The following is a 26,124-nucleotide window of genomic DNA, read 5'->3' on the forward strand; positions in this document are numbered from 1 at the left end:
TGGAATTCACAAATACACAACTCATGTTAAACTTACATTGAAGTCTGGTTTGGCCACACTTGGAGTTACAGTCACCATATTATACACAGGTTACAAAGGCACTAGAAGAGGGTCAGCACCAGAACTGTGAGATTATCAAGAATGAATTAACTGACTGTATGTGTGCTCTCTTAACAAGGCGACATAACAGATTTCAAATGATCCAAATATTTTTGTCGAGTAGACACAGCGAGTGTTCTCAGGGAAGAGAAAAGCTAGGGCTTATCGGTAATAGGGTAGTCATCATGAAATTAACTGGGAATGAAGAAGAAACCTCTTTAACAGGAAAGTAGCGAGAATGTGAACACACGACCACAGGAAATGGTTGAGGTGAATGGTATAGATGCATTTATGAGGAATTTGATAAGCATATGTAGGCAAGGGGATGAAGGACTATGTTGATAAAGTTAGATGAGGAAAGAAGGGTGGAAACACAAATGGAGCAGAAACTCCTGCATCGACTACTTTGATCAAATGGCTGAAATTATATGAATTTCTCATTGAGGGCAACCTAACTTTATGTAGCTTTCTTTCCTGTTTCAGTCTCTCCTTGCTCTTACCTGGTGTCACTCTGTCATCTGATGTACTCAGTCTTTCTCCCTCAATAACTGATGTACTCGGTCTCTCTCTCTCTCACTCCCTCTGTTAGCTGAAAGACTCGCAGTCTCTCTCTGTTTCTTCCTCTCTTTCTGTTACCTGAAGTACTCGCAGTCTCTCTCCCTCAGTAACTGATGAACTCAGTCTCTCTCTCTCACTCTCTCTGTTAGCTGAAGGACTCGCAGTCTCTCTCCCTCAGTAACTGATATTCTCAGTCTCTCTCTGTTTCTCCTGCTCTCGCTGTGAGCTGAAGTACTTGCAGTCTCTCCTTCTTCCTCTTTACCTAAGGAATGAGTAATTATTTTATTTCTGTCACAAGGTGGTAACCTTCTTTTCTCCCGATTATTTTTGTTTCTCTCAATTGCTCTCTGCTGCTATTTTATTTGTGTGTCTCTGGATTGTACCTGAGGTTCCACCATTCCTGGTTGTAAGCATCTTCTGAAATGCGCCCATCAAACACCTTCCATCGCCATTGATCCATCAGGTAGCTAAATGGAAGGAAAGCAATCTTGTCCAAGGCGATGCTCATCAGGTAATTAATATCACTCTCTGGGTAAGAGAAATGTCCAGAAATTATATTTCACAATTGTTAATATTTAATCAATTATCCTCATGAATAATTCCACTTCCTGACTCTAATATCAAACTGCTGTTCGGGAATGGAGAGGCAGCATAATCTGATGCAAATTTGGTCCATTTTCCTTCACTATTTGTGCCAATACTGTGCCTTTAAGAAGTATATTTTAATCATGTTTCTCTGCAAGTGTTTCAACCAGGTCCTAGCATTTTATTGGTGCCATGATGTCTGTAACTGGTGTCCTCTAATTGTTACTGAAGCAATATAATGGACATCATGCTGATTTTAATCTGGCCTAATGCAGTGTTCTGGGGTTTAATGGTCCTTTGAGGATTGTTGAGTTATTGGGAGCTTGATTTGGGGATGATTGACAGGTCAGGTGATGTGCCTGGGGACAGTATTTTTCCACAGAAAATTCCAAGTTTTTTGTTCGGTTTTCAGTTGCTGCTAGAAGCTGTTGAAAGAAGGCAGTGTCTCCGTCTTTCTCTCTCTCTCTCCAGAGGTGTGCTGAAAGTTCCAGGAACTGGGAAGCCTCAGAGAATTGTTCCAATATTCAAAGGACCAAATTCACAGCAGGTGTTAAACAGCTGTAACTCCAGCATCACGGGAACATACTTGCATTTTTGTGCCAAGTCTGAAGAAGGTTGTATGTCTGTGGGATGGTGTTTAACTTGGAACAGCAGAGATAGCTAGCTGTTAGGAGTTATACTGTGTCATATTTAATTGTTGTAATTGGTAAAAGTTATGCTAAATCTTCTTGTTATATTTTAACTGTGTACTTAAATAAAATTTGTTTGATAAAAGCTCCCTAGTGGGTCATTTCATAGAAGTATCATAGAATCCCTACGGTGCAGAAGGAGGCCATTTGGCCCATCGAGCCTGCATCGACAGCAATCCCACCCAGGCCTTATCCCCGTAATCCCACATATTTACACTGCTAATACCCCTGACACTAAGGGACAATTTTAGTATGGCCAATCCACCTAACCTGCACATTTTTGGATTGTGGGAGGAAACCGGAGCACCCAGAGGAAACCCACGCAGACACGGGGGGAATGTGCAAACTCCACACAGGCAGTCACCCAAGCTGGGAGTCGAACCCGGGTCCCTGGTGCTGTGAGGTAGCAGTGTTAACCATTGTGCCACCATGCGCCCACTTGAATCATACCTGGAGTGAAACACCATATGCTTACCTGTGCCAAATTCAAATATAAAACCTTAGGGTCTAGGCTAAGTTCAAAATAGAGTTTCTGGCCTGGGTCTTAACATGTTGGATCTGGGAATCTATTTCATGTGTTGGTGTTAGAATACAAGGAAATAGAGGTAAACCTTCAGCTGCAAGGCCTTGGTTATGCCTAGGGGCTAAATGACGTACTCATGTTCCTGTTGCTATGCTGTTAAACTGAAGATCCCATGACACTATTCAAAGTAGAGCATTGAAGCTCTCCCTCGTGACCTGATCAATACTTACTTCTCAAAAGCTACAGAAGGATATAGATAGGCTGGAAATTTGGGCAAAGAAATGGCAGATGGAGTTCAATCCTGATAAATGCGAAGTGATGCATTTTGGTAGAAATAATGTAGGGAGGACCTATACGATAAATGGCAGAACCATAAAGGGTGTAGATACGCAGAGGGACCTGGGTGTGCAAGTCCACAGATCCTTGAAGGTGACGTCACAGGTGGAGAAGGTGGTGAAGAAGGCATATGGCATGCTTGCCTTTATAGGACGGGGCATAGAGTATAAAAGTTGGGGTCTGATGTTGCAGATGTATAGAACGTTGGTTCGGCCGCATTTGGAATACTGCGTCCAGTTCTGGTCGCCACACTACCAGAAGGACGTGGAGGCTTTGGAGAGAGTACAGAGGAGGTTTACCAGGATGTTGCCTGGTATGGAGGGGCTTAGTTATGAGGAGAGATTGGGTAAACTGGGGCTGTTCTCCCTGGAAAGACGGAGGATGAGGGGAGACTTAATAGAGGTGTATAAAATTATGAAAGGCATAGATAGGGTGAACAGTGGGAAGCTTTTCCCCAGGTCGGTGGTGACGTTCACGAGGGGTCATAGGTTCAAGGTGAAGGGGGGGAGGTTTAACACAGATATCGGAAGGACATATTTGACACAGAGGGTGGTGGGGGCCTGGAATGCGCTGCCAGGCAAGGTGGTGGAGGCGGACACACTGGGAACGTTTAAGACTTATCTAGATAGCCATATGAACGGAGTGGGAATGGAGGGATGCAAAAGAATGGTCTAGTTGGACCAGGGAGCGGCACGGGCTTGGAGGGCCGAAGGGCCTGTTCCTGTGCTGTATTGTTCTTTGTTCCTTGTTCAATCTGCATCACTAAAGGACATTATCTTGCCATTGTGACATTGCTGCTTGTGAGAGTTTGCAGTGGGCAAATTTGTTGCTGTGTTTTCTACACTGTAACAGTAGCTACATTTCAAAAGTACTTTGCTGGTTGTCAAGCACTCTGGGATGTCCGAAGAAAAGGTCGACAGTCTCAGTACCTTCATGTGGGGCCTTAGTTCCCTAGATGCAATTTTATGTCAAGTCCAGGGGCTGGGTGGTCGGGGAGTTTGAGAGACCAGGAGGGTGTGGGGAGGTTACAATCCAGCCTCCATTGGCTCCTCCTCTTTGGGACTGCCTGTAGTCCCAGCAGTGACCACCACTGGAAGCTGACACTGTTGGGACGACAAAGTTGCCAGCCATCCAACTGGCTGACACTCTATAAAATGGGGGTAGAGACCTTGACCAAAGCCAATTAATGCCTTGTCAAGCGTTGAATAGCTGTAAGGCAGCTGGTAACTTTCTTTGGGGATGGGGGTGGTGTAAGAAACCCCACCATCTAAAAATTCCTGCCTTCTGAGTTCAAGCCACCATCCTCTGGACTCTATTCCAACCTGCCTCTGCACACCTCATGGGTAATGGCCAATAATCATGCCCCATTGACCTCACAAATCCTCCACAGTAAGAGTCTGCAATTACCTTTGTTATTTTCCACCTTGTCAAGGAGCCCGATGCTGTGGAGATGTTTGGGAGTAGATACTGACAGAGCCATAACATCTCCAATGGCCTCGTGGAAACCAGGGTTAGCTCCGTCTCGGAATGAGATGTGTTGGTCTTTGTACTGAAGGAAATATTGAACGTGACCCATTTCATGGTGAGCTGTTATCAGGTCTTCCATGTTCACTACCGTGCACTGCTTAATCCTGACAAAAGAACAGGAAATGATAATATTGTGATGGAATACTCTCCACTTGCCTGGATGGGTGCAGCTCCAACAACGCTCAAGAAACTCAACACCATCCAGGACAAAGCAGCCCACTTGATTGGCATCACATCAACCATGTTCAACATGCAAGCCCTCCACCACCAGTGGCAGCAGTGTGTACCAAGCACAAGGTGCACTGCAGCAACTCAGCAAGGTTCATTCGACAGCACCTTCCACAGTTGCAACCTCTACCATCTAGAAGGACAAGGGCAGCAGACACATGGGAACACCACCACATTCAAGTTTCCCCCCAAGCCACTCACTATCCAAATAGTGAGAGGCACAGATTAGTTAGATAGTCAATATCTTTTCCCAAAGGTAGGGGAATCTAAAACTAGAGGGCATGGGTTTAAGGTCAGAGGGGAGAGATGCATAAGTGTTCAGAGGGGCAATTTCTTTCACACAGAGGGTGGTGAGTGTCTGGAACAAGCTGCCAGAGATAGTAGTAGATGCGGGTACAATTTTGTCTTTTAAAAAGCGTTTAGACAGTTACATGGGTAAGATGGGTATAGAGGGATATGGGCCAAATGCGGGCAATTGGGATTAGCTTAGGGGTTTAAAAAAAAGGCGGCATGGACAAGTTGGGCCGAAGGGCCTGTTGCCATGCTGTAAACCTCTATGACTCTGACTTGGAAATATATTGCTGTTCCTTTACTGTCGCTGGGTTAGAATCCTGGAACTCCCTCTCTAACAGCACTGTGGGTGTATCTACATCACATGGACTGCAGCGGTTCAAGAAGGCAGCTCACCCCCGCCTCCTCAAGGGCAGTTAAGGATGGGCAATAACTGCTGACCTAGCCAGCATTGCCTGCATCTCATGGAAGAATAAAAGAAAGACTTTTGTAGCACTTGGCAATGAGGAAAACGTCCCAAGCAAACCACTCTATCAGGAAATTGTATCATCAACATGGCGTAAGATTGTGCCAGAAGTTGCTGAGGGTTGTTACTGTGGTGGGGGTGGAATTTTGGACCACGAGGCTTGCCTTGAGTCTGGGTTGTGTAGGAAATAGCTGCAGGTCAGCCCATGAGAGGGAGGAGTACATAATTTGGAGTAACACATGGCCAAGAAGTTGCCAGGGCATAGAGTTGAGCTTTTTTAGAAACCAGTAGCCAACAAACACAATCAATCACTCCGTGTTTACTTGGCATTGTGGACCCCAGTTTGGCCAGTGAAACACACTTCAGCTTTGGGCAAAAGGAGCAAAACTGGGAGGGGTTCTGCCAGCGTGGCATACTGCCAGTTCTGTCGCTGCTTTTGAATGCAAGATTGAGGGTGTGGGAGGGAGTACATCTGACCTCACCCACTGGAGTTCCTGAAGGATCGGTACACAGGGAGTGGTGAGCTGGCAGAACCAGAATCAAAATTTCCCATTCGCTCGCCAGGCTTCGGCCTCCGGATTGCTCTGAACAGCCCAGGTCTGTTACAGCACAGAAAGCAGCCATTTGGCCCATCGTGCCTGTGTTATCTTCATCCACCTCCTTGGCTTCCCCCACTGTTGCTGTGCGTACATTCTATGTCTGAACAACATTTATCTTTTGATGACAAACTGAATTTTTCACCCACTAGTTACTGTCTGATTTATTGAAATAATCCTTCCCTAGTATATGTAAAAAAAAGCCTTTAATTTCAGTCAGTTCTCCCTTAAACCTGCTCTCTTCCAATGAGAAGATCCTTAGGTCGGGATTCTTTAATCTCTTCCGTTCCCGCCGCACTGCCTGTAAATACACGGAACTTGGTGTTCTGTCAAAACTCCATTCACTGCGGCAGCAATGGAGAATCCAGCCGCGGAGGAGGTTAGGTGTTTTTGGTATTTGTCTTTCCACAAAACTACATTGTTCCCGTTACTCACCCCTTTCTCTCGGATCAGCTGCAGCACTCACTGGTCAGGAGGTCAGGGGTTCAAGACTCACTCCAGAGACTTAAGCACGCAACCTAGATTGACCCTGAGGGGGCTGCACAGGTGGTACCATCTTTCTGGCTTCACCAACTCTGAGGGGAGAGGAGGAAGTAGGGAACAACTCAAAGGGGATTAGTGGATTGGGGGGGGGGGGGGGCAGTGGTGCTGGCAAGAATGTTAGAATGTTGACTGGGACTGGAGGATGTTCAGAGGAATGCAGTGCACAGCCTTGAATGGGTTCAGGAGGAGTTGTCCAAAAACAAAACTATGCCCTTGTGACAGTTTGTGTATAAAATACTTTACTTGCATCCCACTTTCTTGACTCATTGATGCTCTGCACACTGCTCCTTCGAAGCTTCGAGTTCTCCCCAACACACAAACACACACATATCTCCTCGCACGACAAGCATACACAGAAGTCCCTCTTCCCAAACCCCCTCTCCCCATTAAATGTATAAACTGTCTCCCAACCCTGGACTTGCTGAACACCACTCTCAGCTTTGCCATATGCTCCCCCCTCCCCAACTCCAATCGGGTTTGCCAGTACCCCATCGTTAGACATGCCGAACCTCCTCCTCGCCGACTCTGGGCATTCCGGAATCCTGGATTCCAGACACCTCCCCACCCCCCAACAACCCCCACACCTGAAAAAACATCTTGGAGTAGTCACATGAGTCACACCGTTTCAGCTCTGCGCTCACCTGTCTGCACCTTGTACCTGACTGAGCTCCGGGCTGCACAAGCACCGCAACACAGTGCATGTTGGCAGACACCAAAATGTCTCTCCAGTCGCTGCCTGGAGGGAGCCAGGGCCCATGCTATCCCGGGAAACCCACACACTGGAAGCAGGACAGTAAGACAAATCATGGGACAATCTCGGTTGGTTACCCTGCGTTATTTAGGTTCGCAGTTAACTTGATGCCCTTTCTGTTAGAGTTGTGAACGAAGCCCAATCCATCACCCAAACCAGCCTCCCATCCATTGACTCTGTCTACACTTCCCCGCTGCCTCGGCAAAGCAGCCAGTATAATCAAGGACCCCACGCACCCCAGACATTTTCTCTTCCACCTTCTTCCGTCGGGAAAAAGATACAAAAGTCTGAGGTCACGTACCAATGGACTCAAGAATAGCTTCTTCCCTGCTGCCGTCAGACTTTTGAATGGACCTATCTCGCATTAAGTTGATCTTTCTCTACACCGTAGCTATGACCGTAACACTGCATTCTGCACTCTCTCGTTTCCTTCTCTATGAACGGTATGCTTTGTCCTGCTTAGCACGCAGGATACAATATTTTTCACTCTATACTAATACATGTGACAATAATAAATCAAATCAAATCAAAAAGAGGGATATCAAAGATCCCACAACACTATTCAGAGAGCAAGAGAGTTCTCCTTGGTGGTCTGGGCAATATTTATCCATCATGTAGCATGAGCTGGTCACTATCAAATTGCTGTCTGTGGGATCTGGCTGTGCACAAATTGGCTGCTGTAATTTCATGGTACATTGCTGACAATACTTTAAAAAGACCTCATTGGCTGTGAGCCTCTGATGCCTCTCAGCAATATCCTGCTGCCCCCGACACTAACCTAAAGTCTTTCTTGTTGAAAAAATCCCAGGCAGAAGCATGGCAAACAACTTCACGGCCTTTTGGCTTCTCAAGCATCGACTTATCCCAGAATTCCTTGGGCATTGGTATGAGGCCAAGCGATGTGAAGAAATGGTCCGATTCATTAAACATTGTTCTGGGAGTCCAGCCCTGTTCACGAGAGAGATTGAGTTAAATGCAGCAGAACAATGGCACGGGAGCAATGAGACCCTGCTAGGCCCTCCTCCTGCTTGCTGTCTGCTTTGTGCTGAACACCGTGGCACACAGAACTCTTGAGCGTAGAACAGAAGGGTGATCTATTACAAGGTGTAGTAAATGAGAACATAATGGTACAGGACAAATGGGTATAAGCGAGAGTCCTGAATGGGCAAGACTAGGATGTACCAAGTGTTAGATTGACTGTGCCGGTTTATATTGGAGTCTCCAAACTGGAGTAATTCACGTTGGTTTTTTCAGTGGGACGTGAGAGGAATCTCCCACACTCTGTGCACTGCAGAGTTCCCTGGTGTGTATATCATTCGAAATCAGGGGTGGGATCTATTCCCACTGGAGAGGCCGGCAGCATAACACTGAACGGGCCACTGCGCATGTGCCGATCTGTCAGTGCTGTGATCAGTGCATTGCCAGTAACCCCGCACTGCTGGCCTCCTGATTGCTGGCCAGCCCCATGAACCCCGCAGCGCCAGCCCTCCGACCCCCCCACAGCCCGATCGCTGGCCTCCTAACTATTCGTGATGAGGAGATGCCGGCGTTGGACTGGGGTAAACACAGTAAGAAGTCTAACAACACCAGGTTAAAGTCCAACAGGTTTATTTGGTAGCAAAAGCCACTAGCTTTCGGAGCGCTGCTCCTTCGTCAGGTGGGTGGGAGTTCTGATCACAAACAGGGCACAAAGACACAAACTCAATTTACATGAATAACGATTGGAATCATTATTCATGTAAATTGAGTTTGTGTCTGTGTGCCCTGTTTGTGATCAGAACTCCCACCCACCTGACGAAGGAACAGCCTGTTCCGAAAGCTGGTGGCTTTTGCTACCAAATAAACCTGTTGGACTTTAAGCTGGTGTTGTTAGACTTCTCCGAACTATTCCCCAGCCCAGCCCCGAACTGCCTCCCTCCCGGTCCACCCCGATCTCCACCCACCCTCTCCCCAGGTTCCCTACCCCCACAATCCCGACCTTCCCCCCCACCCCCATCAGCCCACCCCGATCACTGGTCTCCCTCCTTCCCCCGTCAATCCTCTTTGCAGAGAGGCAGCAGGACCCCCCCACCCCCACTGATTGTCCCACCGGTCCCTGCCCCCAGAGGTCCCACCCCCTTGCCACTGCCAATGCACCCCCCCCCCCGCCTAACCCTCTTGGGGGTCCCCAATTGCCCCCCCCTTCACTCCAGCGGGGTCGGGCCACTACTTCCCCGTTAGTGGGGAGCTACAGTAATACCTGCTGGAGTGAACCACTCTGGCCGGGGGGGGGGGCGCCGCCGGATATCCAGTGCTGGGAGATGCTATTGGGGCGGGAACGCATGCGTGAACCCTGCGAATCGGCCGACGCAAGAATCACCCCCTTAGTTTTGGATTGAATTGGAGTAGAAGGGTGAAGGAGTTACCCGGTGTAATGGGAATTATTCCCTCAGAGACTAACCTGAGCAATCATTTGAGGTGTAGCATCAACATGGCTGGCACTGGGATAAGGCATCACTAGCTTGTAGACATTGTTCCACGATTGGGCCCACATATTTCCTGACAAAGCAGAAAGGTAATGTCAACCAGATGCAGAATGTACAAATAAAGAACAAAAGAACAATGAAAATTACAGCACAGGAACAGGCCCTTCGGCCCTCCAAGCCTGCACCAACCATGTTGCCTGACTTAACTAAAACTCCCTACCCTTCCGGGGACCATATCCCTCTATTCCCATCTCATTCATGTACTTGTCAAGACGCCCCTTAAAAGTCACTACCGTATCCGCTTCCACTACCTCTCCCGGCAACAAGTTCCAGGCACCCACAACTCTCTGTGTAAAAAATCTGCTTCGTACATCTCTTTTAAAACTTGCCTCTCGCACCTTAAACCTGTGCCCCCTAGTAATTGACTCTTCCACCCTGGGAAAAAACTTCTGACTATCCACTCTGTCCATGCCTCTCATTATGCTAATCATTGCTAATGCTAATGCTAATCATTATCTGTTAAATTTCTATTGCATTGTTTTGACATCTGTTCAAACATATGTTTATGATGGTGTCAGCTCAAACCATCTACAGTTGCAGCCACAGAATCATCCACATCTTTATTCCCTTCTCCATAGCTCAGTTGATAGTGCTCTTGCTGTCCCTACCAGTCCAAACCACATCCCTTGAATGAATTTTAAAAATCTCTCCGAAGATATATTCCATTGAGAGAGAAAAAAACTCTATGAGAAGGATGCAACATCCATAGTTAACTCAGGAATAAAATTGAAAGAAAAAGCATTCAGTTCTGATAAGATTTGTGGCAAGTCAGAAGATTGGACATAATTTAGAAACCAGCAAAGAAAATAACTAAAGTAAAGATGAGGGAGAAATTAGAGTACGAGAGAAAGACGGTAAGAGTTTCTACAAGTATTTGAAAAGAAAAATACAAACTAAAGGACGTGCGGTGAGACGAGGGGAATAAAGTCAGCAATAAGTCAATGTTGGAAGCACTGAGCAGGTATTTATTGTCTGTCTTCATTGTAGAAGACACAAGAAACAACCCAAGAATACTCAAAAGTAAAGAGTAAAAAGGGAGAGAGGAACTTAAAACAAGCACAATCATGAAGGGAAAGGTACTGGGAGAACTACAGTTACAAGAGGCTGACTCATCCCCTGGCCTGCATCCTGGAGTTTTAAAATAAATGGCTGCAGAGATAGTGGATGCACTTGCTGTGATCTTCCAAAATTCCATAGATTCTGGAAATGTCCCAGCAGATTGGGAGATCACAAATGTAACACCTGTATTCAAGAACAGAAAGCAGGATATGATAGGTCAGTTTTCCCAACAGCTGTCATTGTGAAAATGCTAGAATCCATTATTAGGGAAGTAGTGGCAGGACAGTTAGAAAATCATAATACAATCAGGCAGAGTCAACGTGGCTTTGTGAATAGGAAATCATCTTTGACTAATTTATTAGAGTCCTTTGAGGAGGTAACACGCAAGTTGGATAAAGGGGAACTTGTGAAGGTAGTGTTTTCGATTACCAAAACGTGTTTGATAAGGAATCACATCAAAAAATAAGAGTTCATGGTGTAGTGGTAACATCTTAGCATGGCTAGAGGATTGGTTAACTAACAGGAAACACAGAGTGGGAATAAAAGAATAATTTCTGGGTTGACAAGCTGTAACTAGTGGGGTGCCACAGGGATCAGTGCTGGGGCCTCAACTATTTATATCAATTACTTTTTGAAGGGGCCAAATGTATGGTAGCTAAATTTGCTGATGACACAAAGATAGGTAAGAAAGTGTGTTGCTTGAGGACACGATGGGCGAGATTCTCCGGCCTCCCAGCTATGTGTTTCCCACCAGTGGGAGGTGGTGCATTGTTTGCTAACGGTGGGATTCGCTGTCTCACTGCTGTCAGTGGGAATTCCCACTGATATCACCCCATGCTGGCGGGAAACAAATGTGCATTTGTTCATTTTGAAAAAGCAGTGTACTATTTAAATGGAGAGGGATGGTAGAACTCTGTGGTACAGAGGGATCTGGTTGTCCTTTTACATGAATCAGAAAGATAAGTATGAGGATACAGAAAATGATAAGGTAAATGAAATGTTGGCATTTATTGCAAGGGAAATCAAGGATAAAAGAAGGGAAGTTTTGCTACAACTACTCATGGCTTTAGACACCACATCTGGAGTACTGTATACACCTTGTGTCTCCTTACTTAAGGATATAATCGTATTAGAAACAGTTCAATGAAGGTTTACCCAACTGATTCCTAGGATAAAGGATTGGCTTACGAAAACAAGTTAAACAGGTATGGTCTATACCCACTGGAATTTTAAAAGAATGAGAGGTGATCTTATTGAAGCCTAAGGTCATGAAAGGACTTGACAGAGTGGATACTGAGAGGATGTTTCCTCTTATAGGGGAATCTAGAAGGAGTGCCTTCTAGATGAGGAGGAATTCCCTCTCTTGTTAATTCTCTTCCACAAAGAGCAGAGGAGGATGGATATTCAATATATTCAAGGCTGGGTTTATGGATTTTTGATCAACAAAGGAATCAAGGGTTATAGGGGCAGACAGCAGAATAGAGTTGAGTCCACATTCACACCATGGAGCGGCATGGTGGCACAGTGGTTAGCACTGCTGCCTCACAGCATCAGGGACCTAGGTTCGATTCCTAGCTTGGGTCACTGTCTTTGTGGGGTCTGCTCACTCTCCCTGTGTCTGCGTGGGTTTTCTCCGGATGCTCCGGTTTCCTTCCACAGTCTGAAAGACGTGCTGGTCAGGTGCATTGGCCATGGTAAATTCTCCCTCAGTGTACCTGAACAGGAGTGTGGCGACTAGGGGATTTTCACAGTAACTTCATTGCATTGTTAATGCAAGCCTACTTGTGACTAATAAATAAACTTTAAAACTTCAGATCAACCATGATCTTACTGAATGGCGGAGCAATGTAAAAATACAACATTGCTTTCCTGCTCTTATAAACAATGCAAAATGAGAATCCAGAAACTAATATATCCCTTTTTTTAGTTGTGTTTTGTACTTCACTCAACTTCAAGCACCAAAAATCCTCCAAGCCACCTGTCTCACTCCCTCTTCCTCAACTTACACAAACACTTCCATTTAGAGTGTAACGTTCTTTTAGAATCATAGATTGGTGCAGCACAATGGAGCGGCTTTCTCCCAAAGCCAGTTCCTGGGAAGAACGATCTAAACAGTCCCATTTCCTCTCCTTTTCCTGGTGGTCCAGTTAATGTTTCCTCCTTCAAGTATTTATCTAATTCCTTTTTAAAAGTTACCATTGAATTGGTTTCCACCACTCTTTTCAGCGCCTTCCAGATCATCATAACTCGCTGCATTAAAAAATTCTCACCTTTGCTCTATTTCTTTTCTGAGTTACATTACACCTGTGCCTTTTGCAACTGGAAATAATTTCTCCTGATTGACTTTATCAAGACTTTATCATGATTTTGAACACCTCTCTCCTTAACCTTGTGTGCTCTAATCCCAGTTTCTCTGGTCACTTCATGTATTAGAAGCTGCTCATCTCTGGTCCCATGCTGGTAAATTTTCTCTGCACTATCTTGCCTTACTGAAATGTGATGCCCAGAATTAAATGGAATATTCTAAATGAGGCGCAAGATTGTTTTATAATGCCGTTCTTCTTTTTCACAATTGACAATATTTCCTGACATCCAACCCCTCGCTTCTGACTCCTTTCCCTGTCAACACCAATATCATCAACTCCCTCGTAATACAAAGAAATCTCAACCTCTCTGTCCTTGCTCACCCCATTAATAACCTTGCCTTCTACCCCAAGGTTCTTGAAGGTGTTGTTCCAAGTTTGTGTCTATTACTCCTGGAACTCCCCAACCCATAATGTGGAGATGCCGGCGTTGGGGTAAACTGGGGTAAACACAGTAAGAAGTTTAACAACACCAGGTTAAAGTCCAACAGGTTTATTTGGTAGCTTGTGGCTTTTGCTACCAAATAAACCTGTTGGACTTTAACCTGGTGTTGTTAAACTTCTCACTGTGTGTACTCCCCAACCCCCCAGAGCACTGAAACAATGCTGACTAAAAGTCATGGGTTGAGTGCCTCTTTCCTTGATTAATTGGATTGGAGTGTGGATTAGATCACTGTTTGGAAGCAGTAGTTTGGACACTGCAAAGGAAAATTAAAACCCTGCTTCACAAAGCTCATATTAAACACACCCAGGGGCAAATTGAAAACTGAAGAAAGAGAATGTGCTGACTAGTATGTATTGCAGTCACCATTCCAGAATAAGCTGGTGTAACTATCCATCTTACCCAAGAGGTGGGCTGGGATTGGACCTTTCAGGTTGATGTATTTACTTCCATATTTCTTGTGCAATGCTCTCCTGACGTAGGCGTGTAGGTTCTGATATAGGGGCTTCAGCTGGTTGTAAATTCTCTCCAAATCTGCTTCAAAGGTTTTGGAATCATAAAGAGACCTCCAGAAAGCTCCATTATCAGCATGACCTGAAATAGAAAGGGAAATAAAATGGAGAATGTGTCATTCCATGTAAATTCATTCCTGTTCATCTTTTCTCACATTAAGGGAATAATACAGGCATATTGAATGATTAATGACTGGCAATGAGTCTCACACCTTTGTCAAGTCTAACCGACCTGCTGCATGGATTAGATATATGGAACCCTTCTTGTTAAGTCCCAATGGATGAGATCCCAGAGCATCAACCCAACACTGGTTAGCAATTGCACTCAGAGGTCAGGGGGTGACAGGTGTGGGAAATAGAAAAATTCAAATTGTTTCTTCTGAGACACACTGTTAGATTTACCCCATGCTGTACCTGTACTGGGAATGTTTGATGGGGACTGTGTAGAGGGAGCTTTGCTCTGTATCTAACCCCATGCTGTGCCTGTCCTGGGAGTGTTTGATGGGGACTGTGTAGAGGGAGCTTTACTCTGCATCTAACCCTGTGCTGTACTTGTCCTGAGAGTGTTTGATGCAGTAAGGAGTCTAACAACACCAGGTTAAAGTCCAACAGGTTTATTTGGTAGCAAATACCACTAGCTTTCGGAGCGCTGCTCCTTCGTCAGATGATGAAAACGTGTTTGATGGGACAGTGTAGAGGGAACTTTACTCTGTATCTAACCCCATGCTGTGCCTGTCCTGGGAGTGTTTGATGGGGACAGTGTAGAGGGAACTTTACTCTGTATCTAACCCCATGCTGTACCTGTCCGGGGAGTGTTTGATGGGACAGTGTAGAGGGAGCTTTACTCTGTATCTAACTCCGCGCTGTACCTGTCCTGGGACTATTTGTTGGGGACAGTGTAAAGGGAGCTTTATTCTATATCTAACTCCGTGCTGTACCTGTCCTGGGAGTTTTTAATGGGACAGTGTAGAGGGAGCTTTACTCTGTATCTAACCCCATGCTGTGCCTGTCCTGGGAGTGTTTGATGGGGACAGTGTAGAGAGAGCTTTACTCTGCATCTAACCCTTGCTGTACTTGTCCTGAGAGTGTTTGATGGGACAGTGTAGAGGGAACTTTACTTTGTATCTAACCCTATGCTGTACCTGTCCGGGGAGTGTTTGATGGGACAGTGTAGAGGGAGCTTTACTCTGTATCTAACCCCGTGCTATACCTGTCCTGGGACTATTTGTTGGGGACAGTGTAAAGGGAGCTTTATTCTATATCTAACTCCGTGCTGTACCTGTCCTGGGAGTTTTTGATGGGACAGTGTAGAGGGAGCTTTACTCTATATCTAATCCCATGCTGTACCTGTCCTGGGAGTGTTTGATGGGACAGTGCAGAGGGGGCTTTACTCTGTATCTAGCTCCATGCTAAACCTGTCCTGGGAGTTTTCGATGGAAACAGTGTAGAGGGAGCTTTACTCTGATCTAACCACGTGCTGTGCCAGTCCTGCGTCTGTTTGATATTGATGTTGAAATTTTGGTGCTAACATTGCTCACTATGAATTTATGTTTCTTTTAACAAAAGGAATTCAACAGCCAAAGATACAGTCAAGTCACTGCAATGCTCCAGAATGTCAATTTTCCCTTCGGCAGCTTGTGTGACTAAAGTCCTAAGGACCCTCCTACTCCATTAGGCCTCACCATTCAGCCTCGCCGCCTTGTTGCTCAACACCACGTATCTCTTGAAGTTAGTCCTCATTTTCTTTCCTGATGCGTCTCTCCATCCTTTCCAAGCAAACAGCAGCTCGTTGTAGTCATTTGAAGTTGCCATGAGCTCTGTTAGATCTGTGGATGGTTGACAGATCAGACAGTGTAAGACCTGAAGCTGAAAAGTCCTGGGTTCCAGTAATTAACAGAATCTTGCTGGCCATCAGCACCAGTTTCCACTGGGCATCAGACCAGAGGGACAGCTCAGTGTTTTCAAACCCTTCAAAACCCATATATATTCAAGACGGTTTGTGTGTATTGTAGAGCTTTGTTTATGCCTTTATAATAACAGGGCTGTGGGTCCATATATATTTATAGGGTTGTGCATATAAAGGGTGCTGCACATTTTATAGGGAGGATATTGGGAAGATTCACTCGCATTATATCAGCAAGAATGAGAGGGTATAGTGAAGAAGAAATGTTCAACATTGCAGTCATAATGCAAGAGAGAATTAGAGAGCTTAAGATGATGAGAAAATTGAGATATTTAATAGTGCAAGACTGCCTCTTGTGTTGGTGAATTCTGGAGGCACGGAACGAGGATTATCACTGGAGAAGATGGCAGAAGATTGGAGGAAATGCTTTCCTGCAGAAGACACTTTCAACAGGGGTTCGAGGGGTCGAGTGGCCTATTCCTGTTCCTGGTTCTTATGTTCATACCTCACGTGTCAGAACATAGTTCAAACGTACAAGAGCTGATGAGAGAGGATGTTTGTACAGATAAAAATATGTTTGCCAAATCATTGCACATTCAATCACACATGCAGAAATGATGCTGTGCAGGAAAAATGAGAGAAGGTATTCCATTCTAGTCTGTGACTTACCAGGGTCCAGAGGGTGACAAGTCTTGTCAGCGCGACACACTTTTGCAACACTGTAGGTAGTTTCCATATCAGACAAGACATTATTGTACTAGAAAGAAACATGTTGGAATGTTAAAAATGCAATTGTTTCGATTCAATACACTCAATAGCTTGAAACTGCAAACACGTGGTAACTAAATGTGCTAAAGATTGGAAAATAATTCACTCTGAATACCATACAGTACAATCAGTAACTCACTGAATACCGTACCGTACAATCAGTAACTCACTGAATACCACACAGTACAATCAGTAACTCACTGAATACCACACAGTACAATCAGTAATTCCCCTTGAATACCTTACAGTAGTTGTTTACTCTGAATACTGTACATTGTGATGAAGAATTCACACGAATACTATAGACAAATGAGTAATTTACATTGAATTCTGCATAACGCTACCAGGGGAGAGAGGAGCGACAGTGGCAGGCCAGCTAAATATTAGCTGGTGGTTTAATCATTGGGACAATGATAGCAGCAAATGTTTTTTCACCCACCCCCGCTCCTTTCATCCTCACAACCCTCATCTCACCCACTCAACTCCCTTCATCACCCAACTCCACTCCTTCAACCTCACCGAACCCTTCCCCCACCTGCCCAGACAGTCTGCCTTCACTCTAACCAAACCACACTGTCACACTCCCAGACCCCCACCATCAGCTACTTCTCCCCACCAAAACCCACCCCTCCATAACCACCACCTACCCCTCCCCCACCATCATCCACCCCTTCTCCCACTGTCACTCGACCCAAATCCGCACCGTCACCTACCTCTCGCTCACCGTCACCGTCCCTAACCCCCTCCATTCACCTATCCTTTCTCCCTCCCTCCAAGGACAGCGCACAAAAGGAATATCAAGCAAGATGGAAAGTCAGTAGAACTTTATTAAGTGAAAACATTTCAGCTGGAGGTCCACAGATCGGTTTTACGCTGGCGTGGATTTTCTGAGGGATCTTGCGCTGGTGTCCACCATGATGGATCAGGAAACCCACTGGGGGCCGGCATGAAACAAATTTGCATCCCGCTGATGGGATACAAATGAAGGCCCAACTGGAATCCTCCACTGGTGCCCGAGTCTCCATGACACGAGCGGGAAAACACGCCAGCCCGGAACACATTTGGAGTAATATGGCATGCAGAAGTCAGGACTTAACAATGCGGTGGTGGTTGCCTCCGGAAATTGGGATGGCCACTGGCAATCATGGATTTGGAACACCACAGCCGTGGGTGGAGGGAACATCTACAACTAGATCTTCCAGGTTTGGTGCCCTGGCAGAGATCCAGCTTTTAGCCTTATAATTTTCCTGGAGACCCATCTTCTTTCTTCAATAGTGCATCAGTGATGCTGGATGCCTTTTCAATATAGATATGGTGGCACGGGCTTCATGCCATCCAGGTTGCTCCACCATGGAATATGGCGCAAACCACCCAGTTGCATAATTAATCAGGTTGGGGCCAGATGAAATGGCATGCTTTCCCACCATCCTCCACAGTGGGAAACACTCCATGTTCCTGCTCCCACCACGGGACTTGGTCCCCAAATGGGTGGATTTCACCCATTATCTGATCATTATCACAATGGTCCTTGTGCATAGACTGGCTGCAGTCCTTCTTCCTTTTGCCTCTCCTGTGGCGTCCTCTTGCTCAACAACCCTGCTCCTCCTCATTGCCGGCCCCTCCATGCTTCTTGTAGTCTCCGCTCACCTTCCTGGTGGACCTGTGAGAAGAACAAAATGTTACAATAGCACAATAGCTTCATTTGTCACATCACCATTGTTTTATCTTCATATTAAATGTAAAAGATGGAAAAAAACATTTTGCCCCGAGCCATGCATGCCAGTGCTCATCCACTGTACAAATGTCCTCCCAGTCTAACCTCCTCTCCTCATGCACGTGGTTGTAAACTTGCACTGACCGGAGGGTTGGTAACTAGATACAGGTGATAGGTAAAACGGTCCAGTGGAACTCAGGAGACTTCTTTTTAACATAACAAATTCTGGTATGGAATGCACGTCCAGATAGGGCATTAGAAGTGATCCAAGGCTAGCTTTCAGTAGGGTGATGAGGAAAGTGGGACTAACTGGAGAGCTCTACCAGGGAGTTGGCACAAACACAATGGACACAAAGTCCAAAGATGTGCGGGTTAGGTTGATTGGCCATGCTAAAATTGCCCCTTCGTGTCCTGGCATGCGTAGATTAGAGGGATTAGCGGGTAAAATATGTAGGGATATGGGGGTAGGGCCTTGGTGGGATTGTGGTCGGTGCGGACTCGATGGGCCGAATGGCCTCTTTCTGTACTGTAGGGTTTCTATGATTTCTATGATGACTTCAGCTCTGCTGTACAATTCTATGCAGCCATGGGAGCCATGAACTTCACAAATCTCAGATGTTCCTCCTCTTTGTCTCAATCTTGGGTTTCCCCTGTCCAGTGCACTTATCCTGACCCTCCAATCTCTCCACAGGCCACAGTTTGTACATCCTTGCAACTGGGCAGCTAAGGGATTCTGTCCTTGTGAGATTAGTCTCCCTCAGGAAGGGAGTACCTGCAACTCTCTCCCAGGCGTTATGAGCCCCCTTACCAAGCACAGATAGAGAACATTGGAGAGAGTGCATCACACTTAGTGTTTAATGTGCTCGTGAGTATAGGAATAGGAAGATAGAGCAGATGAAGGTGTGGCTGAAGAGATGGTGACAGAGGGAGGGTTTCCTGGATTACTGGATCCTTTTCTGGGGAAGGTGGAACCTGTTCACTTCGGGTGGGTTGCACCTGAACCGAAATAGGATCAACATCCTGTGGGGAGGTTTGCTAGTGCTGTTGGGAGGGTTTAAACTAATTTGTCAGGGGGATGGGTTGCGGAGTGGAGGTACTGTAGGGATTGATGAATAGCCAAATATAGAAGAAAAACCAGGTCAGTCTGGAAGGCAGTACAAAGAGAGATGTTAAGGCACAAAGGAATATGGCAAGGCTGGATGGCATTTGTTTTATGAACCATAAAATGCCTGCAGTACAGAAAGGGGCCATCTGGCCCATCAAGTCTGCACTGACTTTCTGAAAGAGCATCCCACCCAGGTCCTCCGTCCGTTCTATTCCCCATAACCCTGTGCATTTACCATTGCTAATCCTGCACATTTTTGTACACTAAGGGGATAATTTAGGATGGTCAATCCACTTGACCTGCACATCTTTGGACTGTGGAAGAAAACTGGATCACCTAGAGAAAACCCACGCAGACATGGGGAGAACATGCAAACTCCACACAGTCACCCGAGGCCGGAATTGAACATGGGTCCCTGCTATTGTGAGGCAGCAGTGCTAACCACTGTGCAAGAAGTCTCAGGGATAAGACTGATGAACGAGGGTGTTGATTGACACATGGCTATCGCAGAGACATAGTTATAGAGGGGCAGGACTGGCAGCTCAATATTCTGGGGTATAGAATGTTCAGGCAAGGTGCGGGTGGGGGGGGGGGGGTGTAAAAGAGGAGGTGGCATCACAATATTGATCAAGGAGTCAGTTACTGGAGTGAGGAGGGATGATATCTTAGCAGGCTCCTCAATTGAGGCCATATGATGGAACATTAGAAGAAGGGGGCAATCGTGTTGTTAGGAATGTGCTAGAGGCCCCGCAAACCGTCAGGGAGAGATAGAAGTGCAGGTATGTAGACAAACCTCAGAAAAGTGTAAAAATAAAAAGGTAATAATAGTCAGTGATTTCAACTTCCCCAATCTTAATTGGGATAGGCAAAGTGTGAAAGGCTTAGAGGGAGCGAGATTCTTAAGGGCTTCTGAATTGGGAAAAGGCAAATTTTAATAGGATAAGACAGGATCTGGCCAAAGTGGATTGGGAGCAGCTGCTTGTCGGAAAATCCACATCAGAGCAGCGGGAATCATTCAAAAAGGAAATAGAGAGAATCCATGGCCAACCTGAAAAGGTAAAAGGTGGGATCAATAAGTCCAGAGAACCATGGATGTCAATGGATATACAGCATTGGATAAGGGAAAAAGGGAGGCTTATGGCAGACACAGGGGGCTTAAAGCAGTGAAAGCCCGAGGGGATTATAGAATGTGCAGGGGGTACTTAAGTAAATTAGGAAAGTGAAGAGGAGACATGAGAAAACACTGGTGGGCCAAATAAAGGAAAATCCCAAGGTATTTTGTAAGTATATTAAGGACAAGAAGGTAACCAGGGAAACAGTAGGATACATTAGGGACCAAAGTGACAATCTGTGTGTGGAACCAAAAGATGTAGGTGAGATATTAAATGAGTATTTTGCATCTGTGTTACGATGGAGAGGGACAATGTAGGTATAGAAAGCAAGGAAGGGGACTGTGAGATAATTGAAAAGATTAGCATTGAGAGGGAGGTGTTAGCAGTTGTAGCAGGTTTAAAAGTGGATAAATCCCCAGGCCCAGATGAGATGTATCGTGGGCTGCTGTGTGAGACAAGGGAGGAGATGGCAAGGCCTCTGACGCTAATTTTCAAATGCTCTCTGGCCACAGGAGAGGAGTCAGAGGACTGGGTGCTAACGTGGTACCATTATTCAAGAAGGAAAGTAGGAAAAAAACAGGTAATTACAGGCCATTGAGTCTAACATCAGTGGTAGAGAAATTATTGGAAAAGATTCTGAGGGGCAGCATTAATCTCCATTTGGAGAGCAAGAATTAATCAAGGATAGTCAGCATGGCTTTGCCAAGGGGAGATAATGTCTCACAAATTTGATTGAATTTTTCAAGGAGGTGACTAGGTGTGTAGTTGAGGATAATGCAGTTGATGTAGTCTCCATGGACTTCAGTAAGGCTTTTGACAAGGGACACTGATCAAAAAGGTAGGATCCCATGGGCTATTTGGAAAATTGGATCCAAAATTGGCTTAGCGGCAGGGTGCAGAGGGTGATGGTTGAAGGTTGTTTTTGTGACTGGAAGCCTATGACAGGGATCGGTGCTGGGTCCCTTGCTGCTTGTAGAGTACATTAATGATCAGGACGGGAATGTGGGGGTTATGTTCAGTAAGTTTGCACATGACACAAAAATTGGTGGTGTGGTAAACAGTGAGGAGGAAAGCCTTAGTTTATAGGATCTTATAGACGGGTTTGTCAGACGGGTAGAACAGCGGCAAATGGAATTTTACCCTGAAAAGTGTGAAGTGATGCATTTTGGGAAAACTAACAAGGCAAGTGAATATACAATGATCGGTAGGATGCAGGAAGTACAAAGGACCAGAGGGACCTTGTGGTACATGTCCAAATATCCTTGAAGGCAGCAGGACAAGTAGGAAAGGTCGTTGAGAAGGTATATGGGATACTTGCCTTGATTGGCTGAGGCATAGAAAATAAGAGCAGAGAGGGAGGTGGTGGGGTAGTGGTATTGTTGCTGTGCTAGTAATCCAGACACCCTCTTTCCATGAAACCACACATACCTTGCAAGGATCCTTTGTCTTCACAATCCCCAACGGTCGTGACAAACACCTCCACCTCGTGCAATGGTGCCTAAGGGTCTTCATTAAGGAGGTTGTAGAAACTCTTCACCTTCTCTTGAAATTTCTCTTGCGACATTTTTATTTGTTTCATTTCTGTGAGCAAATGTCAAAAATGGTTAATTCCTTCAAAATCTTTACAAAGCAGCTTGTAAAGGAAGTATTTAAAATTTTAATAATTTTTACAAGTTTGTTAAGGGTTCTCAGAAATTACGTGTTGCTTACCTCTCATTGCCACATCTTAACTGAGTTTGTGGCGACTGTTTTCAGGTTTGAATAGTGCTGTGTGGTTGGTCTGTGAGTTACACCATAAGACACAATTAAATGTTTATGAGTTTAGGGGACTTTAAAAGCACACCCTGTGAAGAAGTCTAGAATCTCTGACAGCAACATCTTGGTTTCTGCCTTTAACTGCGCATGTGTGGACTCCAGAAGTTGTTGCAATTTCAAAGCAGTAATAATGGTTTCACTATCATTACCACTGCCATATATGTGTCACTGGAGTATAACACAATGCAATTAGAAATTTATGTCACATACTGTGCAACTCAATCAATAATGCATACAAAACAATATATGGCGCAGTAATTCAGATCGATAACTATGTAATATAAAAAATAATTCAAATCATTCCCCTATTTTGCAGGCAGTAATTCACAGCAAATAATACATTCAATAGTTGACATTGATAACCACAAGACATAACCAGTAATTTACATCAACTGCTAAATGACAAAATCAGTGCTTTGCATCGAATACTATATAACGCAATCAAAGATTTGAGGACACAATCAGTAATTAATATCAAATACGAAACAAAATATAAATAATTCACATCAATGTTACAGGCAGTCAGCGAATTACGCTAACCTCTACACAACACATTCAATAATTTATGCTAAATTCAAGCTGACTAATTTAATAATTGGTATCAAATACAGTGGTAGCACAGTGGTTAGCACTGCTGCTTCACAGCTCCAGGGACCTGGGTTCGATTCCCGGCTTGGGTCACTGTCTGTGTGGAGTTTGCACATTCTCCTCGTGCCTGTGTGGGTTTCCTCCGGGTGCTCCGGTTTCCTCCCACAGTCCAAAGATGTGCAGGTTAGGTTGATTGGCCATGCTAAAATTGCCCTTAGCGTCCTGAGATGCGTAGGTTAGAGGGATTAGCGGGTAAATATGTAGGGATATAGGGGTCGGGCCTGGGTGGGATTGTGGTCGGTGCAGACTCGATGAGCCGAATGGCCTCTTTCTGTACGGTAGGGTTTCTATGATTCTATGATTCTTACTATTCCATGTGCCCAAGTAAAGCATATTAAATATAACACAACATAATTAAGAAATTCTTATCAAATGCATGTGTTCCAAACTGTTATTAATATCAGATACTCTGTGATAAAATTGGTAATTCAAATCAAATACTTCCCAACAAAGTCATTCACATTCAGTCGAATATTTCACCGGATGATCAGTGATTCACATCACATAGCGCATAACAAAATCAATAAATTACACTGAGATATTATAGTCAGTACCTTACAACAAACGTTAAAAAGCACACACAGTAATTTATGCTAAGTATTACTAAATGCAATCAGTAATTCACCTCAAATACTAAACCACAAAACTAGTAACTTACATTACATTCCACAGGTGGAATTTTCTGGCCCTTCCTGCTGCCGGAGTCTTTTGGTCCTGCCAATGGCTACCCCCACTGCAGGTTCCCTGGCAACAGAAGGTGCGGACCATGCAAGATCCTGTAGACATTGGATGGTTAAAAAGATCCCACCTCTGCCGGCGGAAGACGTGCCACAGGTGGTGGTGGGGGTGGGGGGAGAACATCCTGCCTTACATACCTGAATAAATAATTCAACTGAATGCTGGACAGCTCAGTAACCATAGAGCGTGATTTTCCCCAATCTGCTGCGAAAGTGACTCACCATTGGCGGCGGGGGGGGGGGGGGGGAGGGGCAGGATCTTCTGGTCCCACATTTATCAAAGGGGTTTCATAGAACATAGAAACATAGAAACCCTACAGTGCAGAAGGAGGCCATTCGGCCCATCGAGTCTGCACCGACCACAATCCCACCCAGGCCCTCCCCCCACATATTTTACCCGCTAATCCCTCTAACCTACGCATCCCAGGACTCTAAGGGACAATTTTTAACCTGGCCAATCAACCTAACCCGCACATCTTTGGACTGTGGGAGGAAACCGGAGCACCCGGAGGAAACCCACGCAGACACGAGGAGAATGTGCAAACTCCACACAGACAGTGACCCGAGCCGGGAATCGAACCCGGGATCCTGGAGCTGTGAAGCAGCAGTGCTAACCATTGTGCTACCGTGCCACCCCTGTTGAATGCACCCCTCGTCGCCGTGAAACCCGTGGCAGGGATGTGCCATTGGCGGGACAGGAAGATTCTGCTGGCATGTGCGATGTTTATGTACCTTTAAGAGTTTTTAAAAAATGTATGCTCACTGCCTTAGGTGATGTCATTGTTGGGAGGAGGAAAAAAACTGTGGGCAGGTTAGGTGGCAGGAGTTCATTTTCAGTTTTGGGAGTTGGAGTGTTAGCAACATCAAGCTGAAAGAGAAGTCTCTCTCTCTCCCTGTTCTTTTTTTCTTTGGAAATTCTGTTGGTTAGCTGAAAGCAAGATCTTGCTTTTCTGAAGGGTGAAAATCTGCTGCTGTTGGGGGCTGGACCAGAATCTCTGGTGTTTTGGGAAGCTGTCTTGTCTTCAAACTGTTCTGAATCTCAAGAGCATTTGACTGCAGAATTCAACTAACAACCTCAATCCCAATATCACCTTAGTCTATGCTACGATGAACGTGTTTAAAGGGTTGTTCATGAAGGCTGGTTTGATTGGGACAGCTTATATATATTCCTTAAGGGTTATACATTATCATGATTGTTTGTTTCTTGTTTGTAATTGATAAAAATTCTTGCTAATTTTCTTACTATACTTGTTAACTATATTCTTAAATAAATTTTGATAAAAGCTCCCTAGTGGGCCACTTGAATCATACCTGAAGTGAAACATCTCATGCTTATCCTAGCCAAATTCAAGATGCAAAACTTATGATCCCAGGTGGGCTCCACTGAACACTTTGGAGTTTCTAACCTGAACCATAACACGTAAACAGCCAGAACATCTTCCCCATTGGAACAGGAGCAGGCCATTCAATCTCATGAGCATTTTCTGCCATTCTATAAGACCTTGATGATCAGTATTCCAACTCCAACTGCTAGCCTTGGCTCCATATTCTTTTACCTCCTCATTGAACTAAATTATTTATTAATTGAGTTAACATCTATGCTTGCTGTTGGGAGATGAGGGCACTTCCACCAGCCTTTGCATGATGACTTTTAATGCTGATTTTATTCCTGGACATACACACCAGTAAAAGTTGTTTCTAACTCCCTATTAAAACCTTTCAAAATTAAGAGCCTTAATCAACTCGACACTTAACTGTCTGCATTCCAGAATACAAGCCAACTTTATGCCGTCTCTGGAATCATTGGTAACATTCTGAGAATCTATGCTCTTCTCTTTCCAGTTTCAAACGATGCATGTACAGTAAGCAATGACGGTGAATGGTACTTTGGCTTTAATTGCAAGGATGTTGGAGAAAGAAAATCTTGCTGCAGTTATAAGTGCTTTAGTGGGACCACACCTGGAATGCTGTTACCGGTTTTGGTCTCTTTTCCTAAGGAAGGATGTACTTCCCTTCAAGATGCTGCACTGAAGGCTCACTGGATCAATTCCTGGGGTAAGAGGGCTGTCGCGTGGGGAGGGTTTGAATGGAACTGGACAATATTCTCTAGAATTTCATTGATATATTTCAATGAGATCTAGAATGAAGTATGAAGTTTTTCAAGGTTTAGATGCTGTGAGGCTGTTTCCCTGGTTGGAGCATCTGAAAATAGAGGGGGCATGGTCTCAA

At 45.1% G+C, this 26,124-nt stretch overlaps 1 protein-coding gene across 1 annotated transcript in view; it reads right to left on the minus strand.

Annotated features, from left to right (window-relative positions):
• ace (angiotensin I converting enzyme (peptidyl-dipeptidase A) 1) overlaps positions 1–26,124 on the minus strand; it is a 200,629-nt gene that overhangs the window by 13,185 nt on the left and 161,320 nt on the right. The window contains exons 15-21 of the mRNA XM_078223747.1: positions 16,666–16,753; positions 15,776–15,919; positions 13,984–14,175; positions 9,633–9,730; positions 7,971–8,140; positions 4,198–4,421; positions 1,041–1,185 (exon numbers count right to left, since the gene is read on the minus strand). Of these exons, the coding sequence (XP_078079873.1) occupies positions 1,041–1,185; positions 4,198–4,421; positions 7,971–8,140; positions 9,633–9,730; positions 13,984–14,175; positions 15,776–15,919; positions 16,666–16,753 (1,061 nt within the window). The remainder of the gene's footprint in view (positions 1–1,040; positions 1,186–4,197; positions 4,422–7,970; positions 8,141–9,632; positions 9,731–13,983; positions 14,176–15,775; positions 15,920–16,665; positions 16,754–26,124) is intronic.

The sequence above is a fragment of the Mustelus asterias genome, chromosome 11, assembly GCF_964213995.1.
Source record: "Mustelus asterias chromosome 11, sMusAst1.hap1.1, whole genome shotgun sequence".
Classification (NCBI taxonomy): Eukaryota; Metazoa; Chordata; class Chondrichthyes; order Carcharhiniformes; family Triakidae; genus Mustelus; species Mustelus asterias.